The sequence below is a fragment of the Haliaeetus leucocephalus genome, unplaced genomic scaffold (assembly GCF_000737465.1).
Source record: "Haliaeetus leucocephalus isolate CR32 unplaced genomic scaffold, Haliaeetus_leucocephalus-4.0 Scaffold773, whole genome shotgun sequence".
Lineage (NCBI taxonomy): Eukaryota > Metazoa > Chordata > Aves > Accipitriformes > Accipitridae > Haliaeetus > Haliaeetus leucocephalus.
The window spans coordinates 3,130,556-3,150,206 of record NW_010973209.1 but is presented as its reverse complement, the minus strand read 5'-3'; the positions used below and the strand labels follow the sequence as shown (position 1 = coordinate 3,150,206).

At 43.3% G+C, this 19,651-nt stretch overlaps 2 protein-coding genes across 2 annotated transcripts in view; one reads left to right on the top strand and one right to left on the bottom strand.

The window, feature by feature from the left end:
• NCAPD3 (non-SMC condensin II complex, subunit D3) overlaps positions 1-7,161 on the top strand; it is a 28,031-nt gene extending 20,870 nt beyond the window's left edge. Inside the window, exons 25-33 of the mRNA XM_010581483.1 lie at positions 388-525; positions 851-984; positions 1,135-1,334; positions 1,941-2,051; positions 2,470-2,625; positions 3,414-3,583; positions 3,825-3,964; positions 4,078-4,155; positions 7,070-7,161. Of these exons, the coding sequence (XP_010579785.1) occupies positions 388-525; positions 851-984; positions 1,135-1,334; positions 1,941-2,051; positions 2,470-2,625; positions 3,414-3,583; positions 3,825-3,964; positions 4,078-4,155; positions 7,070-7,161 (1,219 nt within the window). The remainder of the gene's footprint in view (positions 1-387; positions 526-850; positions 985-1,134; positions 1,335-1,940; positions 2,052-2,469; positions 2,626-3,413; positions 3,584-3,824; positions 3,965-4,077; positions 4,156-7,069) is intronic.
• A 4,016-nt stretch (positions 7,162-11,177) lies between these two features.
• JAM3 (junctional adhesion molecule 3) overlaps positions 11,178-19,651 on the bottom strand; it is a 29,987-nt gene continuing 21,513 nt past the window's right edge. Inside the window, exons 2-9 of the mRNA XM_010581413.1 lie at positions 17,036-17,101; positions 16,036-16,149; positions 15,010-15,162; positions 14,571-14,773; positions 14,126-14,225; positions 13,652-13,781; positions 12,376-12,430; positions 11,178-11,731 (exon numbers count right to left, since the gene is read on the bottom strand). Of these exons, the coding sequence (XP_010579715.1) occupies positions 11,696-11,731; positions 12,376-12,430; positions 13,652-13,781; positions 14,126-14,225; positions 14,571-14,773; positions 15,010-15,162; positions 16,036-16,149; positions 17,036-17,101 (857 nt within the window). The 3' untranslated portion in view covers positions 11,178-11,695. The remainder of the gene's footprint in view (positions 11,732-12,375; positions 12,431-13,651; positions 13,782-14,125; positions 14,226-14,570; positions 14,774-15,009; positions 15,163-16,035; positions 16,150-17,035; positions 17,102-19,651) is intronic.

Genomic DNA, 19,651 nt, shown 5'->3' with positions numbered 1-19,651 from the left:
ACAGGACTTCTGGTGATTAACTTTTTGCAAAGTACTCTAAGTCTCTCAGACACAATGGAACTTAAGTTATTTAAATAATGAAAGTGTTGTGCCTGGATTCAAGTTAAAATTTCTGTCTCTGTTTATTTTAATGGCAAAAAAATGTAGTAGTATTGTGGATGCTGAAAACGCCTGTCTCTCTCTGGATGAAAAAAGGCTTAAAGTCAATGAGCTGATATCCTTGCTCAAGTCCAAATGGAGCTGGGCAAGAATTAAATGTGGTATGGAGGGAGACTTGGCAGAGGAAAACCATCTTCCTGCTTTACGGCTTGTGAACCCTACACTGTGTTTCAGGAGTGGCTTCTAGAAGCTACCTGCTGATAAGTTCTTTCTTTTCCTCCTTTCCAGGTTTGGAGAGTTCTGCCTGGTGCATCTCTTACTGAAAAGGAATCCAGTAATGTTCTCCCAACACTTCATTGAGTGCATCTTCCATTTCAATAGCTATGAGAAACATGAGAAGTACAACAGGTTCCCCCAGAGCGTGCGGTCAGTTGAGCACATTTGTATCTCCTTGTTGCTAAATGATGGGCTGTCTGGCCATACAGCAAAGTGCTCATGGCGCTTATAATTATGTATGCAGTACGGGGGAAACAGCTAGGGGAAACAGCGTTAAATTAAGAGTGTCCTGCCTTCCCCGTGACGCTTTTGGGAGGACTTGTACATGTAATTTGTGGGAGTGTGTGGTTATCCTAACAGGTTTATGGGTCTTGAAAGTGACATTCACATATTCCTTGCTGATTTAAAGTCTTGTTATTTCTGTGAGTTCGCATAATGTGACTTGGCCCTTGTAAAATGTCTTTCTCTGCCACAGAGCGAAGAATCTCTTCTCTCTGAAGGGAAAAGGTAACAAAGAAAAAAGAATGCGTATCTACAAGTTCCTGCTAGACCACTTTACAGATGAGCAGAGGTTCAGCATCACAACAAAGATCAGCCAGAGCATCCTAGGTCAGGATCTGTCTTTAAAAATCTGGCAAACAAAGAGCTGGTGTCTATATAAAACCATTAGGCTCCCACTCCAGCTGTGTTATCTTCCTGTCTTTACTGGCACTGCTGTTTCCAGTAAAATGCTTCTTATTTCTTCCCTGTGTGTTCCAGCATGCTTTGTGGATAACGTCCTTCCTTTGGACCTTGAGGCCAGTGAGCTGCTCTCGGATACGTTTGCAGTCCTTAGCTGCAAAGAAATCAAGCTATCAACTATGAGATCAAAACCCGATGAAGACGTTCAGGCTGATGAAGATGAAATGGCAATGGCCAATGCTGTCATGGAGGCAGCACAAAAAAAGCTCATCTCGCAGGTGAATGGCACTTGACCTGGTGTGGGGAGAGGGCTGGCCCCCATGCTGGGAGGAATTTTACCTTTCTGAGACGGAGAAACTTGTGCAAAAATTATCCAAGTAATATAGTGATGCCAATGACATACTGTGTCCATAGGCTGTTATTCAGGTTCTGTCTGTAGGTCCACTCTGATCAGAGGGCACCTGTGGAAGTGCTGTGTGTTGTAAATTAGAACATTATGGCTGGATTTGTGAAGGATACTTGTACTAGAGGGGTTAGTTGGAGTGATCAGAAATGCATTTCCTCTGAAGTCAGTGAAGCTATGCTAGGCTAAATTTGTTCTACAGATTTCTTATTGGTGAAGCATTTGAGCATAACAATAGGTTTTGGTGCACCTTTTGGCAATTTGCCTTCAATGTGAGAACTGACTGACTTAGTGATGTATTTTGAAAGACTCCACTTAGGTTAAAAGCCTATGTACATGCGTGCAGTGTAAGAGCAGTCTTAATTGTGGTAATTCCATTGCTATGGAGCAGTAACTCCTCTCACTTAGACCATTCATCTAACCACAGAATGGCTTCTCCTTTATTGCATTGTGTAACTGTTCATGCCTTGTTCAAACAAAGGTTCAAAAGAAAAACTTTGTAGAAAACATCATCCCAGTGATCACATCACTGAAGTCTCTGATGGAGCAGAAGAGGATCCCAGCTCTTGGGGACCTTATGAAATACCTACGGGTAAGGGGAAGTGTTTTCTTGTTGGGTTTTTTTTTCCTTTCTTGAGTTAATGTGTTGGATGTGCAACCAGTAATGGAACGAACAGTCTTCTTAGAAGGAAATTTAGAAGGCATATGATGTTGTAACACTGCCACTGTGTTAAATAATGTAGGAGGTGGAGGGATTTTAGATAAGGATCTCACAGTGTGTTACGTGTGAGCCTCCTCACTGGAACGTGGGCAGAAAGCTTGAATGCTGGAAAGCTTTTTCATGTTCTGAAGTACAAATTGGAATCAAAACTCTTTAGTCTGTTAAAAACACCTCTGCTCTACCAACTGGTATTTCCTTTTGCACTTAAGCAGCTGTGATCTGAATGAAGACATGAATCAGTAGTCAGAAGAGATTTCTGAAAGAGTTTAAACATTCCTTATTGCTCCAGGAAATGATGCAAGATTACCGAAATGAAATCAAAGACTTCTTTGCTGTGGACAAGCAGCTGGCAGCCGAGCTGGAGTACGATATGAAGAAATATGAAGAGCAGCTGGCCAAGGAGAAGGAGGCAGACCAAGAGCAGGTCTCGGCAGCACAGGCAGAGGTTGTTGGTGCCATTAACTCTGTACACATACCGTCTCCTCTGCTAAAGTTTCTGTACACATAACACCCAGATTCTGTATGTCTGTTGATCTTGTTACAGCACTTTTAACAGAATGGTTATGTCATGTTCTCATACCTCTTCGCATTTGCTGACAGAAGCTTTGGTTTCAGTTATTTAATACGTCTAGAATGACAACAAACAACACACGTTAGGCAAAGAGGAGCAGCAAACAATTAATGTAAAAAGAATTCAATTTAAAGGGAAAACTAAGTCTAATTTGCCACTGGCTGTGCTTACGTGTTGTATTGCTCTCTATTCCCAGAGTGATAAAGATGATAAACAGGTCAAAAAGAAAAGGGTTCATTTTGTCTGACTTTAGGTGTATACAGAGTGGAAACTTTTATCTGTCCTAGTCATGCCGATCCTCTCTTAAAGTCAGTGTAAAGAAATAAGTATGTGCTTGGGTCAATTGTCCTGAACTATTTTAGATACCTACCTTAGGATGAGATGACTTCTACCCTGGAGGTACCGTTCTCTCTCTGCTGACTTTAAAAGAGCACCTATATATAGACCTCTAGACTAGGACATATGTATCCAATCAAAACTTCCTATTTGCGTCTTGTTAAAATTTTGGCCATTAAAATCTTTCTCTGTAGCGCCCTTTTACATCCATCACACAAAGGGCAGTTCTTAATCACGCAGCAGGTAGTTCTAAGCGTCTTGTATCTAGGGTTTTCTACACTTGTATCCATTGTTAGACATATGATCTTTTCTCCTGTTTTCTATAGCAACCTCCATCTTTGGAGAGAGCTGTACTTTCTGGTGGCTGGAGTAATAATGCTCAGTCTCCTGTAAGTAGGAGACAGTCCTTGCCACCTGGATCAAGTCCTTCCTCTGTGCCTTCTGAGTGTACTACATCTATTACTGATGTTCTGAAACAGCCGTTACTCAGTCACAGGTATGGGTTTCTGTTTGTGTTACCAGCTATGATATTCTGCCAGGCTATTGCTTTGCTTATCCACTCCTTACTTAGTGGTATGAAAGTCACCAGTGTTGCAGCATAATCTTCTCCATTACATCTTGCATTTAAATCATAAGGGATTGGGAGGGGACAGGTCGCTCTCCTTATTACACGCATCTCATCTGGGCTTGCAGAAGGAAATCACTTCACTGTTTCTGTCATGGTTTTTGCCCTGTAGGCCGGCATCCTTGAGCACACTTGCCATCCTGAACTCTGCCAGGAAAGCAATGGAAGCCAAAAGCAAGCAACGCAGCAGGAGTGTTGGAGGAAGTTTATCAGCTGTATCACTTCCATCAAGCACAGCTGGCAGCAAGCGAGGTAGGAAGCTGAGCTGGCATTGGACTAGAGCTAGTTGACACAACCTGATTGTTAGACTCGAGGTCTCTGAGTGAATACATTTCTATTCTTAATTATTTCCTTGTTATTTCTAGTATTCTTTCAAAGCCTGAATCAACAGTCTACCAGAGAAAATGTTTCTGTGGTGGGCCGCGCAATCAGCACACCAGAGCGTAAGTATAACCCAAAGGAACCCTTTCCAAATTGGGCTGAGCTCTCATTCTCTGAGACAGGTAGCAATGCATGGCTCCCCTAAAGAGCAGAAAAAATTAGTCATTGATAGCGGTAGATATTTATTTATCTAAATGGTTGTAGTAAATATGAACCGTTCTGAAATAGAAGGTCTCAGATGAATGATGTACACAGGAAAAGTCAGTCCAATATGGTCTCCATTTACATGTCACAGGGTATTATAGCATTGAGTCAGTGCAGGAGAGCATTTATTTTGGGCTGCTGAAGTAACAGAACTACTGCCCTTTCTTCCTTTATCAACTCTGGGATGCCGAGGAGGCATGTTGTCATGGTTCCTTAATAGTATACATTGCCCAAAGTGTGCAACGTTCTGTTGCATTGAGACACTTCCTCTCCTGAACTCTGGAAGCATAGCTTAGCATTTTTAGACTGAAATACAGAACCTTGCTGTGGAGGGAAATACTCACGGTCTGGTCCTTTTCAGCTCTAAGATAGGGGGTTCCTGTTGTCCAAACAAAGGATCTCAGGTGAGTTATGACCTGCTTCTAGAGCAAGCAGTGAGCTGTGACAGTTGCAAGAGAACACAGAGATCTGCTCAAGTGGGATTAATAACATTGCACAGTCACTTCTGAGTGTGTGTGTCTGTTCTATCCTAAGAAAGAACTGAACTGAGCACTGGAGAAGGAATGATTTGGTTTTTTTACTCTGCTGTGGAAATTAAAAATACAGAGGAATCTCTAATACACAAATTGTGAGAGTCTGCTGCGCTTATGTCCATTGCAGCTGAATTGCCATGTCACAAAACCTGACCTTCAAAAGTTAGGTTTTATTGGAATGCTTTCTGACAGCCCCGCAGCATTTTGCAGTGTCACCTTCTGCAAGCGCAAGAGGCGGTTATAGTAAAACACCAACGGAGCTGAGCTCCAGCCGTAGATTCCCTTCCTTTATGTCAATTCACTGCTGAACTCCTTTAGGGCATCTCTGTTGTAGTGCGAATTTTCAGTGCGATGAACACCCTCATGCGCTCTGGAGAGAGCTCCAATTAAGTTGGGGAATATAGGTAAGTGTCTGACAGGTCAGCTCTCATTAGGCAGTTGTGAATTGTTGCGGGGAGGGGTCGATGTTCCCGAAGCATAGCTATCTGACTGCACTCTTTGCCTGTATCTGTGCAAATACCTGAGCTGCACGCACGCACACAGGAGAGCAAACGACATACAGCCAATAAGGCAGTCGGCTGTGCGGCAGTCTGCAAATACCTGACATCCGCGAGCAGGCAGGAGCAAACCAGCAGCAGTGATGTGCATCCACTGGAAAATCTGACCCTTCTCTTCCCTGTATGCTCCACTGTTTGGCTAGATTTGTCTGCCTCAGTGTTTCTCTTTGCTGTCTGAGCAACAAGCAATGATCTTTGTGCAAAGAAATTGGGGGCATGTTTTTAGAGAGCAGAAATCTTTAAGCGCCATATCTCTCTCTGGAAGCTTGCACGGCTGTTTCTCTTAAGCACCATATGGTGGAAAAGGAGGAAGAATGTTAATCTGCAGTGGTACTAGGGCTGAATTCCTAGTTTGCTTCAAGGCAGCACATGTCCTTCAGTGGGGACACAAACTGTACAGAGCAGTATCATCACTTCAGTTAGCGTGTGTTGAGCCATCTGCATGGTGGCGCTGGGTCTTGCAGGCTGGTTGACAATCAAAACATTTTTATTTCTCTGGTATATCATTCTAAAACTATTGAAGATGCAGTTCTTTGTAAACCATTTTGTACTTGAGAAGTTAAGAACAGCTGTCTCTTTACCTTATTTAACTGTTCTGGCTGTCACTCTCTCCCCTGCCATCTTTGGGTCTCCTCAACTCCTGCTCGTTACTTTGAGAATGGCTAAGTGGGTCTGGGCAAGTGGAGATTGCTTCACTGTGGTACATAAACACAGATTGTGAAGATACCACCTTTGATGGGATGGGAAACCCTACTCGATGACAATTCTCTACCATTTCCTTTTGTCCCTTCCTTCCTTTCATGTAAACTTCTCATTAACCAAGATAACATGTTAAGGCACACACTGCACAAAGTCAGGACGCTTGCAGGTCAGTCTTGAGAGAGGCAGAGGCCAACTAAGGCAGATAGATCAAGTTGGATTTCCACTATAAGCTTCAGTGATTCCCTTCCAGAACAGGGAAGCAGTTGAAGAGCAAACCCAGTCAGTCTGTAGAGAGAAGTCCTTTTAGCAGAGTTTCCAACTCTTGCTGTATAAAGCACTTTCTACCTTAATTCCTTGTGAAAGATTCTGGGAAACATGAGCATAAACCAGAGCATTGAGTAAAGTAAAATCTGAATACTGTGACATCTCTTCTGAGATAAATCACAGGAAAGCGACAGCTGACAACTATGGCCTATTCAGGCAAGCTAAATTCTACCTAGCTTCCTTGTCAAGTGATTCCTTTTGTCTGGCTGCAGGCAGTTCCTCACAGAAGGGCTCTTCAGGTCCTTTGTCAGTCTTCAGGGGCTCCGTATTCTGCCTTGACTAGGCAAAGCAACTCGTCTGAATCTAAAGTGTTGTGAAAGATGGCAAAGCTTTAATGGAAGGTGTGGCTCTCCCACCTAGGTAGCATAAGGAGGTGCATGACTGAGGTCCCATATTTAAATTAATTTCCTCCACATACGAGGAAGGCTGTAAGTCTGGAGTATGAAGCTGATGTCCACAGATGGCCCAAAAAATTCAGCACATAGTTTTGAGGCTGGACGGCAGACACTGACATCTGCTGGGCTGGAAAAGAGACGTATGTGGGCTTGTAATTAACTGGATATACTTACTCTGCGACACTTAAGTGTTCTACTACAGCATGCCTTGCCCTCTGGCTGTGTCACAAGCTGACTGCTAATATGTGCTTTTTCTTTCAGAGCCCATTAATAACTTGACTTTTGGTGCTGAGGTCAGTTACATCAGTTTGACGCAGACACCCAGTTCAGCTCCAGGCAAGTTATCTTTGTGATTCTAACTTGAGGGAGGGAAGAAACCCCAAATGATCAAATCTGTGGCATTTTTTAAAATATGAAAATATATGCATTATTTGCAGGGAAGGGAAAGGGTGAGGACAAGCCAAGAGATATTATCTGTTTGACATCACTAGAGAAACTGTAAGTTCAATGCAGCTCTGAAACAGCAATCGCAGTGAGAAAGACTGGTAAAGTGCTTTAAAATAAATGGTCATTCTGCTTCCTTCTTCTAGCCCATCCCTGCCACAGGAATGGAAACTAGAATCCCCAGCAAGGAAAAAAAGCAGCCAGCGTGTCCCTCTGAGACGGTCCCAGCGGAGAACTCCACTGAAACCAGACAACTGATCCCTTCATTGAACTTTTGTACAGAACCATCATGTTGCTTGAAATTTGTCCTTTTTCTCTGTAATTATAAATCATCAAGGGCACATGTCCTGCCTTCCTTATCTATTGTTATTTGGTTTTTATATGAAACTGTCTAGAATATGGGCATACAAAGCCTGCATTAACACATGTATGTATTATAAGCTGCTGCTGTTGACAAAGCTCGCTGGAGTGCTAGAAAGCTGCAGTATAAGGAGAGGCTTGCTCTTCACTCACAGGATGTATAATTTGTCCATTTGGAAAAGTAAGGGCATAATGTTGCTACAAGCTTAGCAATAAATGCATTTATCACAGCTTGCAGGGAAGTGAATGGCTCAGCTTATTCACTCAGTCCCTCATTGTCCCTCTTGGTTATATACTAGAGTTGCTTTAATTTGAACAAAGGTAAAACAGCTTGTCACTGCCACACCCCTAAATCTGGTAATTGCACGCTACATCACCTCTTATTTGTTGTGCAAACTCCTGTGTGTATGAACAGCCTTAATGTTCTTTTATATGGAATATTTCCATTCTTGAACTATGTTATTTCCAACTATTAACATTTTATGAAAATAAATGGTTACAGAATTAATTCCACCCACAGCTTCTCCCCTTTTCTTGATCTGACAGAGAAATTATTTTTTTCTGTAGATTTCTACAGCCTCTAAGTCTCTTCTACTACATTGCTGGTATCTTAGGCACTCAGTTCAATTAATGTTGGACCCAGCAGCTTTTAAATGTAGACTGTAATTTGAGTGCAAGCAGGATATGAGTAACTCACTAAAATCAAGGTTGCTAAGTCATATGCATAGCTCTGTGCTCCACACAGATAATTTATCATAAATATGCTGTGCAAATGGTGGAAACTTGACCATTCCTGAGTCTCTCTGATGCCATGTGAACCTAACTGAAGTTTTTCTGTGGTTAACTTCTATTACAGAGCTCTCGCCCTAGATTTCACTGAAACTTGAAAATGGAATCTGTTTTATTCATGCTGGTTTGTCTTACTTGGGCGTGAACAACAGGAACGGAGTAGGCTTTTCCACACAAGTAGAAACAAAGAGGCTGAGCGTGCTTTGGCCGCAGCCCTTCCACAGGCACTTACCTCCTGCACTGGAATCCCGTAATTTGCTCTCATTTTCCCTGTGCTGTTTCGAAGATCAGAGAAACCTTCAAGTGAGCTTAAACTTTAGTCTCAAAATCAAAGTCAGAACCTGGGAACAGGAGATGCATAGAAAGGCTTTGGCTTAAGCGATGGTCAATTATGGCCACATCCATTTATTTTGAACCGTCTCTCCTGCCTTAAAATATTGTTTAACCACTTTGAATGGTAAATTGGAATAGTTTATTTCCTAATCTGTGCTTTTCTAGTTTTTGTTCTGTGCTCGAGCAGCATTGAGATAAGCCCTGTGAGCGTTAATCTGTCTTCTCTAGAGAAGAACCAGGGATAGACAAAAGTCCAAGAATAAACTCATAAACAGCAACGTACCTTGGACTTTCTGTAACCTTCAGTCCAACGTAAGTAAATGAGTGCTCTGACAGAAGAGACTCCCTTATTTCACTGAACTGAAAACAAAAGCCTCCAATAATATGGCTGTTTAAAAAAACAAAAACCCCTACAAGAATGCTTTATAGCTTGGTATTTATGTAAAACATTCTTGGCAAAGTTAAACGTAATACATTAGTACAAACCTGAATATTATTCACAATGATACAATGAATTCCATCAATCAGATCTCATGAGCTGTATCAGGGGGATCATCTCCCCTTTTCTCGTTAGAGATGCCACTGTCACATTTCAGAACTGAAAAATAAGTCTTGATTCTTAGCTTGCTGGCTTTTCACATGAAGGCTGCCTTTGGCTCATGGTGAGACTGTAGATTGTGCTCCCATAGCGCCCAGAGCTACCCTGATTCAAACCTTTTCTTTCTGTTATTGTAGGTATCCTAAAAGCAGCATAGAAAAGGAGTAGTGGATATACAGAAGGTGCAAAGGAATGTTATGCTCACTACTGTCATAATGATTAGAGGCAGCGTGCAGCCAGTGAACAGTACTGTGTGGCTTGGTTGAAGGGCATGTCTTAAGACAGTAACCAAAACGGAGTTGCAAGATAGCAGTGGTAATGTCCAAGTTACACAGAGAACATACGGTTATTGCTGCCCCATCCTTATTTTTACTTTCATTAGCAAAAGGAGAAGTGGTAACACTTTGTTTAGGCAAAACAAATGCAGCAATGGCATGTCCAGCGAGGCCCCTAGGAAACAAAGCAGATTAATGCAGAACACTAAAAAAATAACACTGACAGTCCAAATCGTCAAGTATCCAAAATACTGTATACAGGAAAAGTTAAGACAACTCAATTCATACTGGAAATACAAGAACACTAAATTATGCTACATTAAAAAAAATTCTTAAACCACAGCACAGTTCTAGTGTTGCATCCACATCTTGCAGTCTTATATTACCCAATGCTGTTCAACACTATCAACATGTGTATTTCTGGGAAACACATGTTTCCAATTATTCTCTCTAAAGCCAAGAGAGCTAGATTTGTTTGGTTTTTTTTTTCTTTTCTTTTTTCTTTTACCATCTAGAGAAAAGTTGCAATTGACACTACAAAAGTGCTTTTGTATTGAGCTTTTGCTTTCCCAACTTGAGAGACAGTTGCCTTGGCTATGCAGTTTAAACCTGTAAAGTTGCCATAGCTGTGACACTGTGTTAGTGCTTTAGGGAACTTGCAGAGGGGTAGCAAACATTGAAGTCACTCTGTCACCTTGTTGGAACTGAATCCAAAAGCCATCCCTCGATATTTCTTGCAACAACAAAAACAAAGTGTTGGTCACTGGCAAGAAAACTAAGTTTTATATATAAAAAGTTGATAGCTCCTGCCATAAATTTACAAAAACTATCCCTGAGTGACTCTGTTCTGTGTCTGGTAAGACCTCTTGTGACAAGGAAATTGCTGAAGCTATCTTAAGAGGAAAGAGATGCCGTTCCACCTGCAGTTTTTTATTATACTTCGCAATAATACTGATATGCTCTGACAGTGCCATACTATAGCAACGTTTGAGCTCCCCTCTGTAGCTTAAAAAGTAAAAAAATAGCTACCTTACTTAAACACTGCTGGCATCACGTATTTACACTTTAAATAGAAATGTTACCTTTTCTGAAGTAATCAAAATATATCTTTGCAAAAAATTTAGAATGTGGGATTTTACAAAATAAATGGAGAAGGTAAAAAAGCTTGAAGATATCTCAGTACCTTTTATGGCAATCTTAGCCCATGAAAGTATTTGGCTTTAATTTTCCTGAAAGGGATGTCTTAGCACTAGGTTCTCTGCCTCCGCTATAAGCCTCTTTAAAACACCAAAAGACGCAAGAGGCAAGCCTGCTTTGTGCAGATTAGAATGAGAGGTTACCTGCGTGCAATGAGTTTTCTATAAAGCAGTGAACAGGAGCAATCCTTCTGGCCTGATGCTGCCTGTGTTTCATGTTAAATGGAGTAACAAGAATTCAGTAAGTTTACAAAAGGGCTGAGAACATTAGTTGCTTTTACTGTATTGGTATCTGTCACTGTAGGCTATTCAGATACCCCGTTCTGCACCTGAGCAGTCAGAGTCAAAAGCGCAAGACAATCACAAATGTGTAAAAGTCACCAGCCAGGCCTAGGCAACAAGCTGCTGAGGGGAAGACTCCCCCTTGCACGGATAAATCTTATTCTTTGAAGTCCATCTATTGCCGTATCAGCACCTTTTTTTGTCTACTAGTAGTATGTACTAGTAATGTCTACTACACGTTTACCTAACGCTGTTCCCCTGGTTGGTTTGCACATTGTGGCTGTGTCCCTGCAGCACAAATAGAAGGCAATTCCACAAGCTTCCACAGCCCAGTCTCTTGGGAAGTATTAAAACGCTTCCTTAGTCCAAGGACAGGTTTAGGTGATCCTGTTGGTATCTCCGGAGGCAGGGGAGACGCAAGTTGGGCAGTGAGGAGTTACTTTAAACTTTGGCAAAGGAAAAAAAAGATATACAGATAGCTAGCTATCAAGTTCTTGTGTGTTCCAAACTCTTCCAAGCGCACTTAATTCATCTTTTGCTCTCGCTTTGAGTTCCTGGAGGAGGTATTTTCACACTTGCTGTCGCTGGTTTGCAATATTCTTTTGGCGTCTTATATGACAAATGAAGACTTGTGTCTGAAGTCACCCTGCAACAAAACAGTTCTGGATGTAGGAAGGATCTAGCGGCCTTCCAGGCAACTCTTTGTTGCTGCTGCCCCCAATTGCAACACGCCCGTGAAAGGTAGATCCAATCTGTATAACCTCAAGCATTCTGGCTAGGTAGCATCCCCTTCCAGCTGGTGAGGAGAGGGAGACACCAGTCATACCGGCCGGGTGCTCCTTCTACTGTCCTCCTCACTTACCAAGGCATGGCAGGGGACTTTCTCGTTCCCTCTTCAGTATCTCTGCTACTAGGGAGAGGCTTTTTCTGATCTTAAGCTTAGTGATCTATTCAAATCCCAAAATGCAAATTCTCTTGTAAAAGCATCATGGCCTGCCCACTTAATCCAATGAAACTCATCCTAAGGGGGTCAAGCCATAAGATAACTGAGACAGAGCAGAGCTGCATTTGATCGCTCTTGGCATCAGTCACTTAAGGCAACTTAAACTGTTCATCATTTCGAAGGAAATGACTCAGCCTTCACCCTTCTGTTTTCTCTCTGTTCTACATCCTTGCTTCTGAGTGGTGCCCACTCTAAGAAAGTCTGTAGGCCCTAAAAAAGCTAGTAGTCCTCTGCCCACCCTCTTCCTCTCCTAAACAGAGAGATGTTAAATGCAAATCATTTGTTACCTCATCATCTGTCCGGATATAGTTAACGCCATCAGGTTTTGCTGGAGTCTTGTAGCTGAAATAAAGGAAAAGATCTCATTTCTGGGACAAGAAGACTGCAGGCTTTGGGAGGGGAGGTGCTGAGAAAGAGGAAAATGAGGAAGAACAGCCGAATGAAAAGAAAGCAGGGAGAAACGCAACTCATTGCTCAAACGATAGCTCTGCTTATTCCATCATGCATCGCGACTACGATTTTTTCTAAATTCCCCTTTAGTACAGGGTAAAAAAATTGCTGTATGTTTCCACAAGACTAACTCTGCAAAGAGATTAACTGATTCTTTTCTGGGCTCTCCTGCTCTGGTCCCTGTGCACTACCTTTCTGTGCGCCTCCTGCATTGTTTCCTGTGGCAATTATAAAGCTCATTTTAAACCTTCACTGCCAGATGCCTTCAGCATTTTCCTTAGTTATAAGGAAGTGCCACTTGTTTGCAATCCCATATGAATTTGGAATTTATATACGACTGTCAAGTCCAGTGTATGCCAACCCTCAGCTGCATTTAAATAGGATATTTGGAGCTTTTTCTGAAAAACAAACCAAACCAAACAAAAAAAAAGACAGGACTTCTGCTGAAAAGCAACATTTAACATGGCACAGATCTATCCGGTGAGAATCTTGGGTTTACATATATTATCTCTTCTACAGATTCTGTAAGGACATCAAAGCTTGTGCCTGATGCTAATGCTGTTAACGTTTTAATGTGCATTCTAAAATGGTTGTTTTTAATCCCAAATTTAGGTTCTCACTAGTGAGATTTCCTGTAGAGAGCCTACTCTTCTGCATATATTTTCTATGCACGTCCTGATGCTTTAAACTAATTGCGCAGTGAGCTCTGTTCATTAAATTGTAGACCTCATTATACCAACAGCACATAACCTATTGGACAAATACCTGTAGGCATTTAATTGTGCTGGTTCCCCCTTCCCGTGCAAAGTACGAGGACATTAGAGCACAGCTATCACTCCTCTGTCTGGTCTTGGTAGCAAGCACAAGAGGAGCCATACCAAAATTCTCCCTTAGGCAAATAAACCTTCACCATGGTGCAGGGCTTACAGCAGGGGATTGGATACTTCCAAGAACTGGGTTGGCCTGTAGTCTTTGGTAAGGAACTAGGAAGAAATACGTCCAACTCAGGCACTGAAACGCGTTTCAGCCACCAATTTCTGGTGTCCTTCACACTACTTCATGCTAGCTGTGGGCGCAGGGACTTGTATAGGAACACTTTGGATCCCAGCTTACCTTTCCCCACTCTCTTTGCTGTTTGCAAAGTAACCCCTTCTGTAGGCGCAGCAGATACCAAGAGTGATGAGCACCAGAACTGCTATGACCACCAGGACTCCACCGATTATCCCACCAATATTGAGGTCATCTGGCAAAGAGAGAAGCTCTCATTCAGTATTTCTTTAAGGCAGTAGCAATAGTCTAGCTTTACATACACTGGAATGACATATCCTGAATATTTTAAGCAAACCCCAATAATTCATAGGGAACTAGTGAGTCCCTGACTCCAAGAATAAAACTGTGCAGGAACCTGAACAGTGTTTTAATGGTTCCCTGAATTTATAGATTTTTTGTCTTCCTGTGTTGGGGGCTCTGAGAAAGCAGGAAAGACTTAATGCTCTAGGATGTCCCCCTTCTTTCCCTATGGTGATGACAATTTATTTATGCTGATATATTAATAAACATTGGTGAAAAGTACGTGGAGCCACTCACAGACTTCCATCTCCTGCTCCTCACACTTGGCAAAGCCAGCATCGTTTGTTGCTATGCAGGAGTAACGGCCTGTGTCGCCTTTGTGCACGGCATGGAAAACCTGGTGAGGGGAAAAGGCAGGGGAGCAGGACGTGAGAGACAGAAGGCACCGTCAGGGAGGGCATAAGGATGTACAAGGAACCCTCCATCGCCCAGGCTTCACAGTGGGCTGTGAGACACCTTCCTTCCCTCTTTCTAAAAAGGCATGTGGTATCGGCAGTGATCAAAACCATCTTCTTCCATCATTAATCTTCCCTTTCTCACGTCATTCAGATCCTAGAACACCTAACCTTCTTCAAATTATACCTTCCTGGAAAGCCATGCAATGACTTTTTTCTTTTACAAGTGACCTTAAAAATAACCTGTGCAGCAAAATACATCTCCGATATGTCTGTAAGGGCATTACCAGAGTGCCTGTGGTGGGGTTCAAGGTGTAGGAGGAATTCTGGAATTTGGCATTTGATTTCGTGTCTGGTGATAAAGGTTCACTGTTGCGGTACCAGCTGTAAGTGGACTTTGGGTAACCTTCGTTCTCATGGCAGTGAAGAGAGGCTGTCTTCCCAACAGGTACAGCTTTAGGCACAGTGCATCTAGGAGTCATAGGTTTCACTGTGGGAAAGACACAAACCACGTGAACGGCACTGCTCAGTAGAACTAAATAATTTCTGACATACTTTCTAAGATGGCTGTGCTACAAAGGCATCGAAACTTTCCGCTGTTTCCAGCTGGTTTTAAACAACAAATTCCAGAGTCTGTTGAGTGCCACTGTTTCAACTCTGGGAAGACTCACAGGCTCTTCTGTTAGCTAGCAGTGCTTGCAGAGGTATCTGGATTTAAAGTAATACCTTGGACTGTAAGCTGGATATTAATCTCATCTATGGTTTTAGTATCAGAAGGTGCTGCCACTTCGCAGCGGTATGTGGCAGTGTCCATCCGGGTGGTGTTTTTAATCACCAGCGATGTCCGGCTCAGAATTTCTGCACGAGTTGCAAAGTCTCCTGAATCGGAGGAAAAAGAGAGAAAAATTTCAGGGTAGTCACACAGACTAACTTTAGGTATCTGAATTAAGTGGTTGATCTTGGACTCTTTCTGGGGTCAAGAGACCCACCTAAAAGGAACTTGACGCTTGAAAGGTAAAAGCCTTCCTTTCGCTAGTGACCACAAAGGAAACCCATGCTGCTAACCATCTAAGAGGACGAAATGGAAAGCACCACCCCAAATCTCAAAAACTGGCAAAAAATGGACTTCCAAGATAGCCTCAGGTCTTGTCTCCTTTGAAAGATTCATTTGGATGTGGCTGTTGATCTCATCGAAAGCGTTGGAGTAATTTCAGATGGAGTTAAGCACTACTGGCAGTCCTGTGTTTCAGATTCACTGTCAAGCCAGAGTCTGCTTCTAATCACAGGCTCCCAGGATGCTGCAAAGCACTGTGCTACCTCAGCAGTAAGAGCTGACAGCTCAGCTCAAGACACAGATCCTTTCTGAAGTGCAGGTGGAGCCCTCAGGTGTCATATGGAAAGACAGGAGGGGTCAGTGTCTGGTCCTGAGAGCTCAGACACCCAGTGACCATGCAAGGACCAAGAGGTTCTGGAGAAGGGAAGCTGTAGCATTTGCTTTCCTGCCCAAGAAGTATCTCCTACCTAGGATCTCACTCCAGCTCTTTGTGGCTCCCTACTGCGAACTGTCAATAATGAGGGCAGAGAGCAAAGAACATCCTGCTCTCTCTCCATCTTGTACTTCAACTGCTGAACTCTAGTTCCAGAAGAAAGCAGCAAGACAGCCAGAAGTCCTGCCTTTTACAGACGTGTTTGTTCTCAGCTGTATTGTTTCTGAGGCTGTTTTGGAAGTTTAAGAACAATGAATCTTCATACCCTGCATTTTATTGTCAAAAAATACATAAGAGGTTTCGCCATCTCGGATTTTCTTCCACTCGATTCTGGGATCTGGTGTTATGGTGGATTTAATGATGCAGGACAGCTCAACACCTAGCAGGAGAAATAAAGGAAATACAGATTAATAGGAAGCAGCTGTATTTTTGCTCTGCTTTAAGCAGTCTTGTGCAGTGTTTTATTAGGAGATGCTGCCCGCAAAGCAAAGCCTTCTCTTTCATCTGCCTCACAAACAGAAACACTGCTGGATTCCAGAAGCTATTGGGGAAGATGGATTTTGGCCAGCAAAAATAACAGTCGAACAGATATCAGCTATGGAGAGAAATGAACACACTGTTCTCTACAGGCTCTAACTTATGCCAAACAAGACCTTATGACAGGGTGAGTCCCCAGCACTGTCTTGCTGCTAATCAGAGCCCACAATGTGAGTCAGGGATGCAGAATCTCCCTGGGTGGTGTCTGGTAATGTACTGAGGACCACGATGCCCGAGGATAAATTCAGCAAATCCACTCCCCTTTGAAGTAGGCATCGTCATCTCCATCTCCTCTACAGAAGAGGGCATTGCAGCAGGGTTGAGAAGTGGCTTACCCGGTATCGCACTGCACGTCTGTAGAGGGCCAAGATAAAACAGAAATCTCCCGACCCCCTTTTCAGTATCTTAATTGCAAGGTGACCGCCCTTCCTCCTTTTGGGATCCAGTTCAAAAAAGCACTTAGGCAGACACTTTGCAATGCCAATGGCTTGCAGGGGACTTCAATAAACCATTTCAGTCAAGTGCTTTGCTAAACAGGGAGCAATACAGACACATTCTTAAGCACTTTTCCGAATCTCAGGCTCTCGGTAGTCCTGCCTCCCCCAAGAAACCAGATACCATGAGTAACAAACAAAATTTTTCTCAATTGTTTGGACTGATGCAAATCCCCAGGCAGAGGGCAGTGCAGCCGTCATGTCAACCAGCCAGCGGTCCCCCGCAGCACTCACTCTGGAATTCCTGCACCACGGGCTTGGTGTTGCTGGATGTCAGTTCCACAGCCAAGAGTCTGCAGCCTGGAAAAACAAACAGAAGGTAATAAGAAATAGCACAGCTCATAAGTCACCCAGCTAGAAACACACTGCCTGCTGAGAAATCTTCTCGGCCAGCTACAAGGACTAACTTCCCTAGATAAAACCTATTCCTAGCTACTAACGCCAGTGCAGGAGGCCTAAGTTTATTTAGGAGTTGTGGTGTAAACACAGGAAAATGTAATTGTTAGAAGTAGCAATTAAAGAGGAGGATTAACATAATGGCACAAAAATAGTGCCAGCACAAGCCATTTCCTTGTGCCTTATGCTTATTTAGATGGTAAAGGAACTCTTACTCTGATAATGCAAGAGTGAAAGCATTACTTTGCAAATTAATTTGATGAACAGGAAGGGGCAGGAAGCAGACCAACCTCAAGAGTTCCGGTCAGTTCCTAGAAGATGAAATGTGCCAGGCCTCTAACATATGCCAATTACACCTTCAAGTATTTTAAGACTCAGCGTGGTAACGTAAAATGTGAGGTAGTAAATCATGAAAGGACTACGATTCAGGAGAAAACAGAGGAGTTCAGCCCTTTGGGCAGAGTCCCAGCCAGGCTGACCCTGGGACAAAAATTCAATCACACAACGCTGCCAGGTATCCTTATACCACAAGCTACTTCCCTTTACATCCTTGCTCTGAGGACCAAAATATTTCCAATTAATACAGCCATTTTCCCTCTTTCGCCTATTATTTTATTTTGAAAAATCTGCCTCCCCTGTCTTTTCTGCTGTGCCTCTCATCGGAACAGGTACCAACAACATGCATACGCTACTGGATACCCCCACTCGCCAACAACTCTCTTGAGGGAGAAGGAAACAAGCTGGCAGTTTCCAGCATGGCGCAGTAGGAAGAAAGCAAACCAGACAGCAGAGGCAAGCCGTGCCTTCATCATAGAGGATATTTTGGAACTGGGTATTTTGGTTGTTGCAAAGCCCATCACCTCTCAGTCAGACTATGGTATTCACAAAACACAGGCTGCTCCAAAGCCCTGTCTTACAGGAGGAGGATACATACTATAATCGGTGCCAAATAATCAGCTACAGGGATACACCATGGCCCCGTATGCAACTTTGCTGTTACAAATCCAATCAGAAGTTTGTTGACATCTAAGGGAGGATGCCCGCTGACTTCACTGGGCATTCAATCAAACAGCAAGTTAAAGATGATGGAAACCAGTGCCTCAGTGACATGAGAAGAGATGTATCTAAAGGTTAAGACTGTCATACTCAGAGCAAAAAAGTCGTAACAAACCTGAAGAGAAAGCAGAAAAGGCAGCTGAAGGGAGATGTGGAGAAAGAAAGGATGTTCAGCATCATGACAGACAGTTGGGAATTCCTGTGTGCTGGCCTTCAGGGTGGAAAACTTTTGGACGGACAGAATCTGACAATGCAGGGGCAAAATTCCTCTGGTGGTGTGGATCAGACAGCGTTAACAGAGCAAGGCAGCAGTCTGAGAAATACCCAAGAGCTGCGAAGTCACTCCCACTGAAAGCTCAAGGGTCTGGAACACCTAAAATCCTTTCAGCATTTTTTAAATGTTCCCTGCTGATTCTTGTCCCTCATTGTTAAATGCTGACACTTTCCTTGGTGCCTTGGCTCTCAGTGCTTATACCCCAAAGACCACAGGGGAGAGGTGGAGTTTGGCACGGTTCAGAAGCTGCCTTTGTACACAAAAATAACTGTTATTCACATAAAAGCCACCGGCTAATGCGAACTAATAGTTGGCCCAGCCAAAACTGCTCTTAGCAGGACCTATCCACCCTTCCCCCACCTGCACTTCAGACATTCACGCAGCATTTGGGAGAAATCCAATATTGAACTAAGATGACAGTGCTCTGGACTATAACGTAGCTATTTGGGAGAAGACTTCTGTATCAGAGCTGAAAGGAGTCACAGGGCTGTGCAGTGAGCACTTTGCTTTCAGTCCGCTTGTGCTTTACTTCGGAGAGCCAGGAGAATGCCATTCCCAGAGCTGGCTCCCAGCAGGCTGAAGCAGGTGCTCTGGTCTGGGTTGGTTTCAGTCAGGATGTGGTCTAAGCAACCACGAGTGATTTGTTCAAGTCTGCAATGAAAGAGAGTCCGTTTTCATCAGGCCTGGTGCTTCCAGACTTACTCCTTGAAGAAAAGCAATTGCGCCACAAGACGCTGACATGTTCGTTTCCCTCTGTTCATCCTTTGATCCTCTCAGGTGTTCTGTCTGGGGTTGTGATCCTTGCTTTGCTCCCTCATGAGCATAAACAGATTTCACTCATCCCAGCAAAACCCCAGAGCATTAGAAGCAGCTAGTCACCACAAGACAACAAAACAATCTTGGGAAAATCCTTTTGAAATCTTTGGACGGGTTTTCAACAATAGCGTAGGGCACTTCTTACCAATGAGGCATTTGATTGCTTCTGCTGTGCGATTCCTGCTTCTGGAACCAAGAGAGCTTTTCTTGAGGACCCAGGCTTGAGCACTCAGCTTAACTGTGGAGATCCCGGCTGGCCTTCTGCTTGGGACAGGTGGCTCCGTAATGTGTGCTTGGCTCAGGTTTCA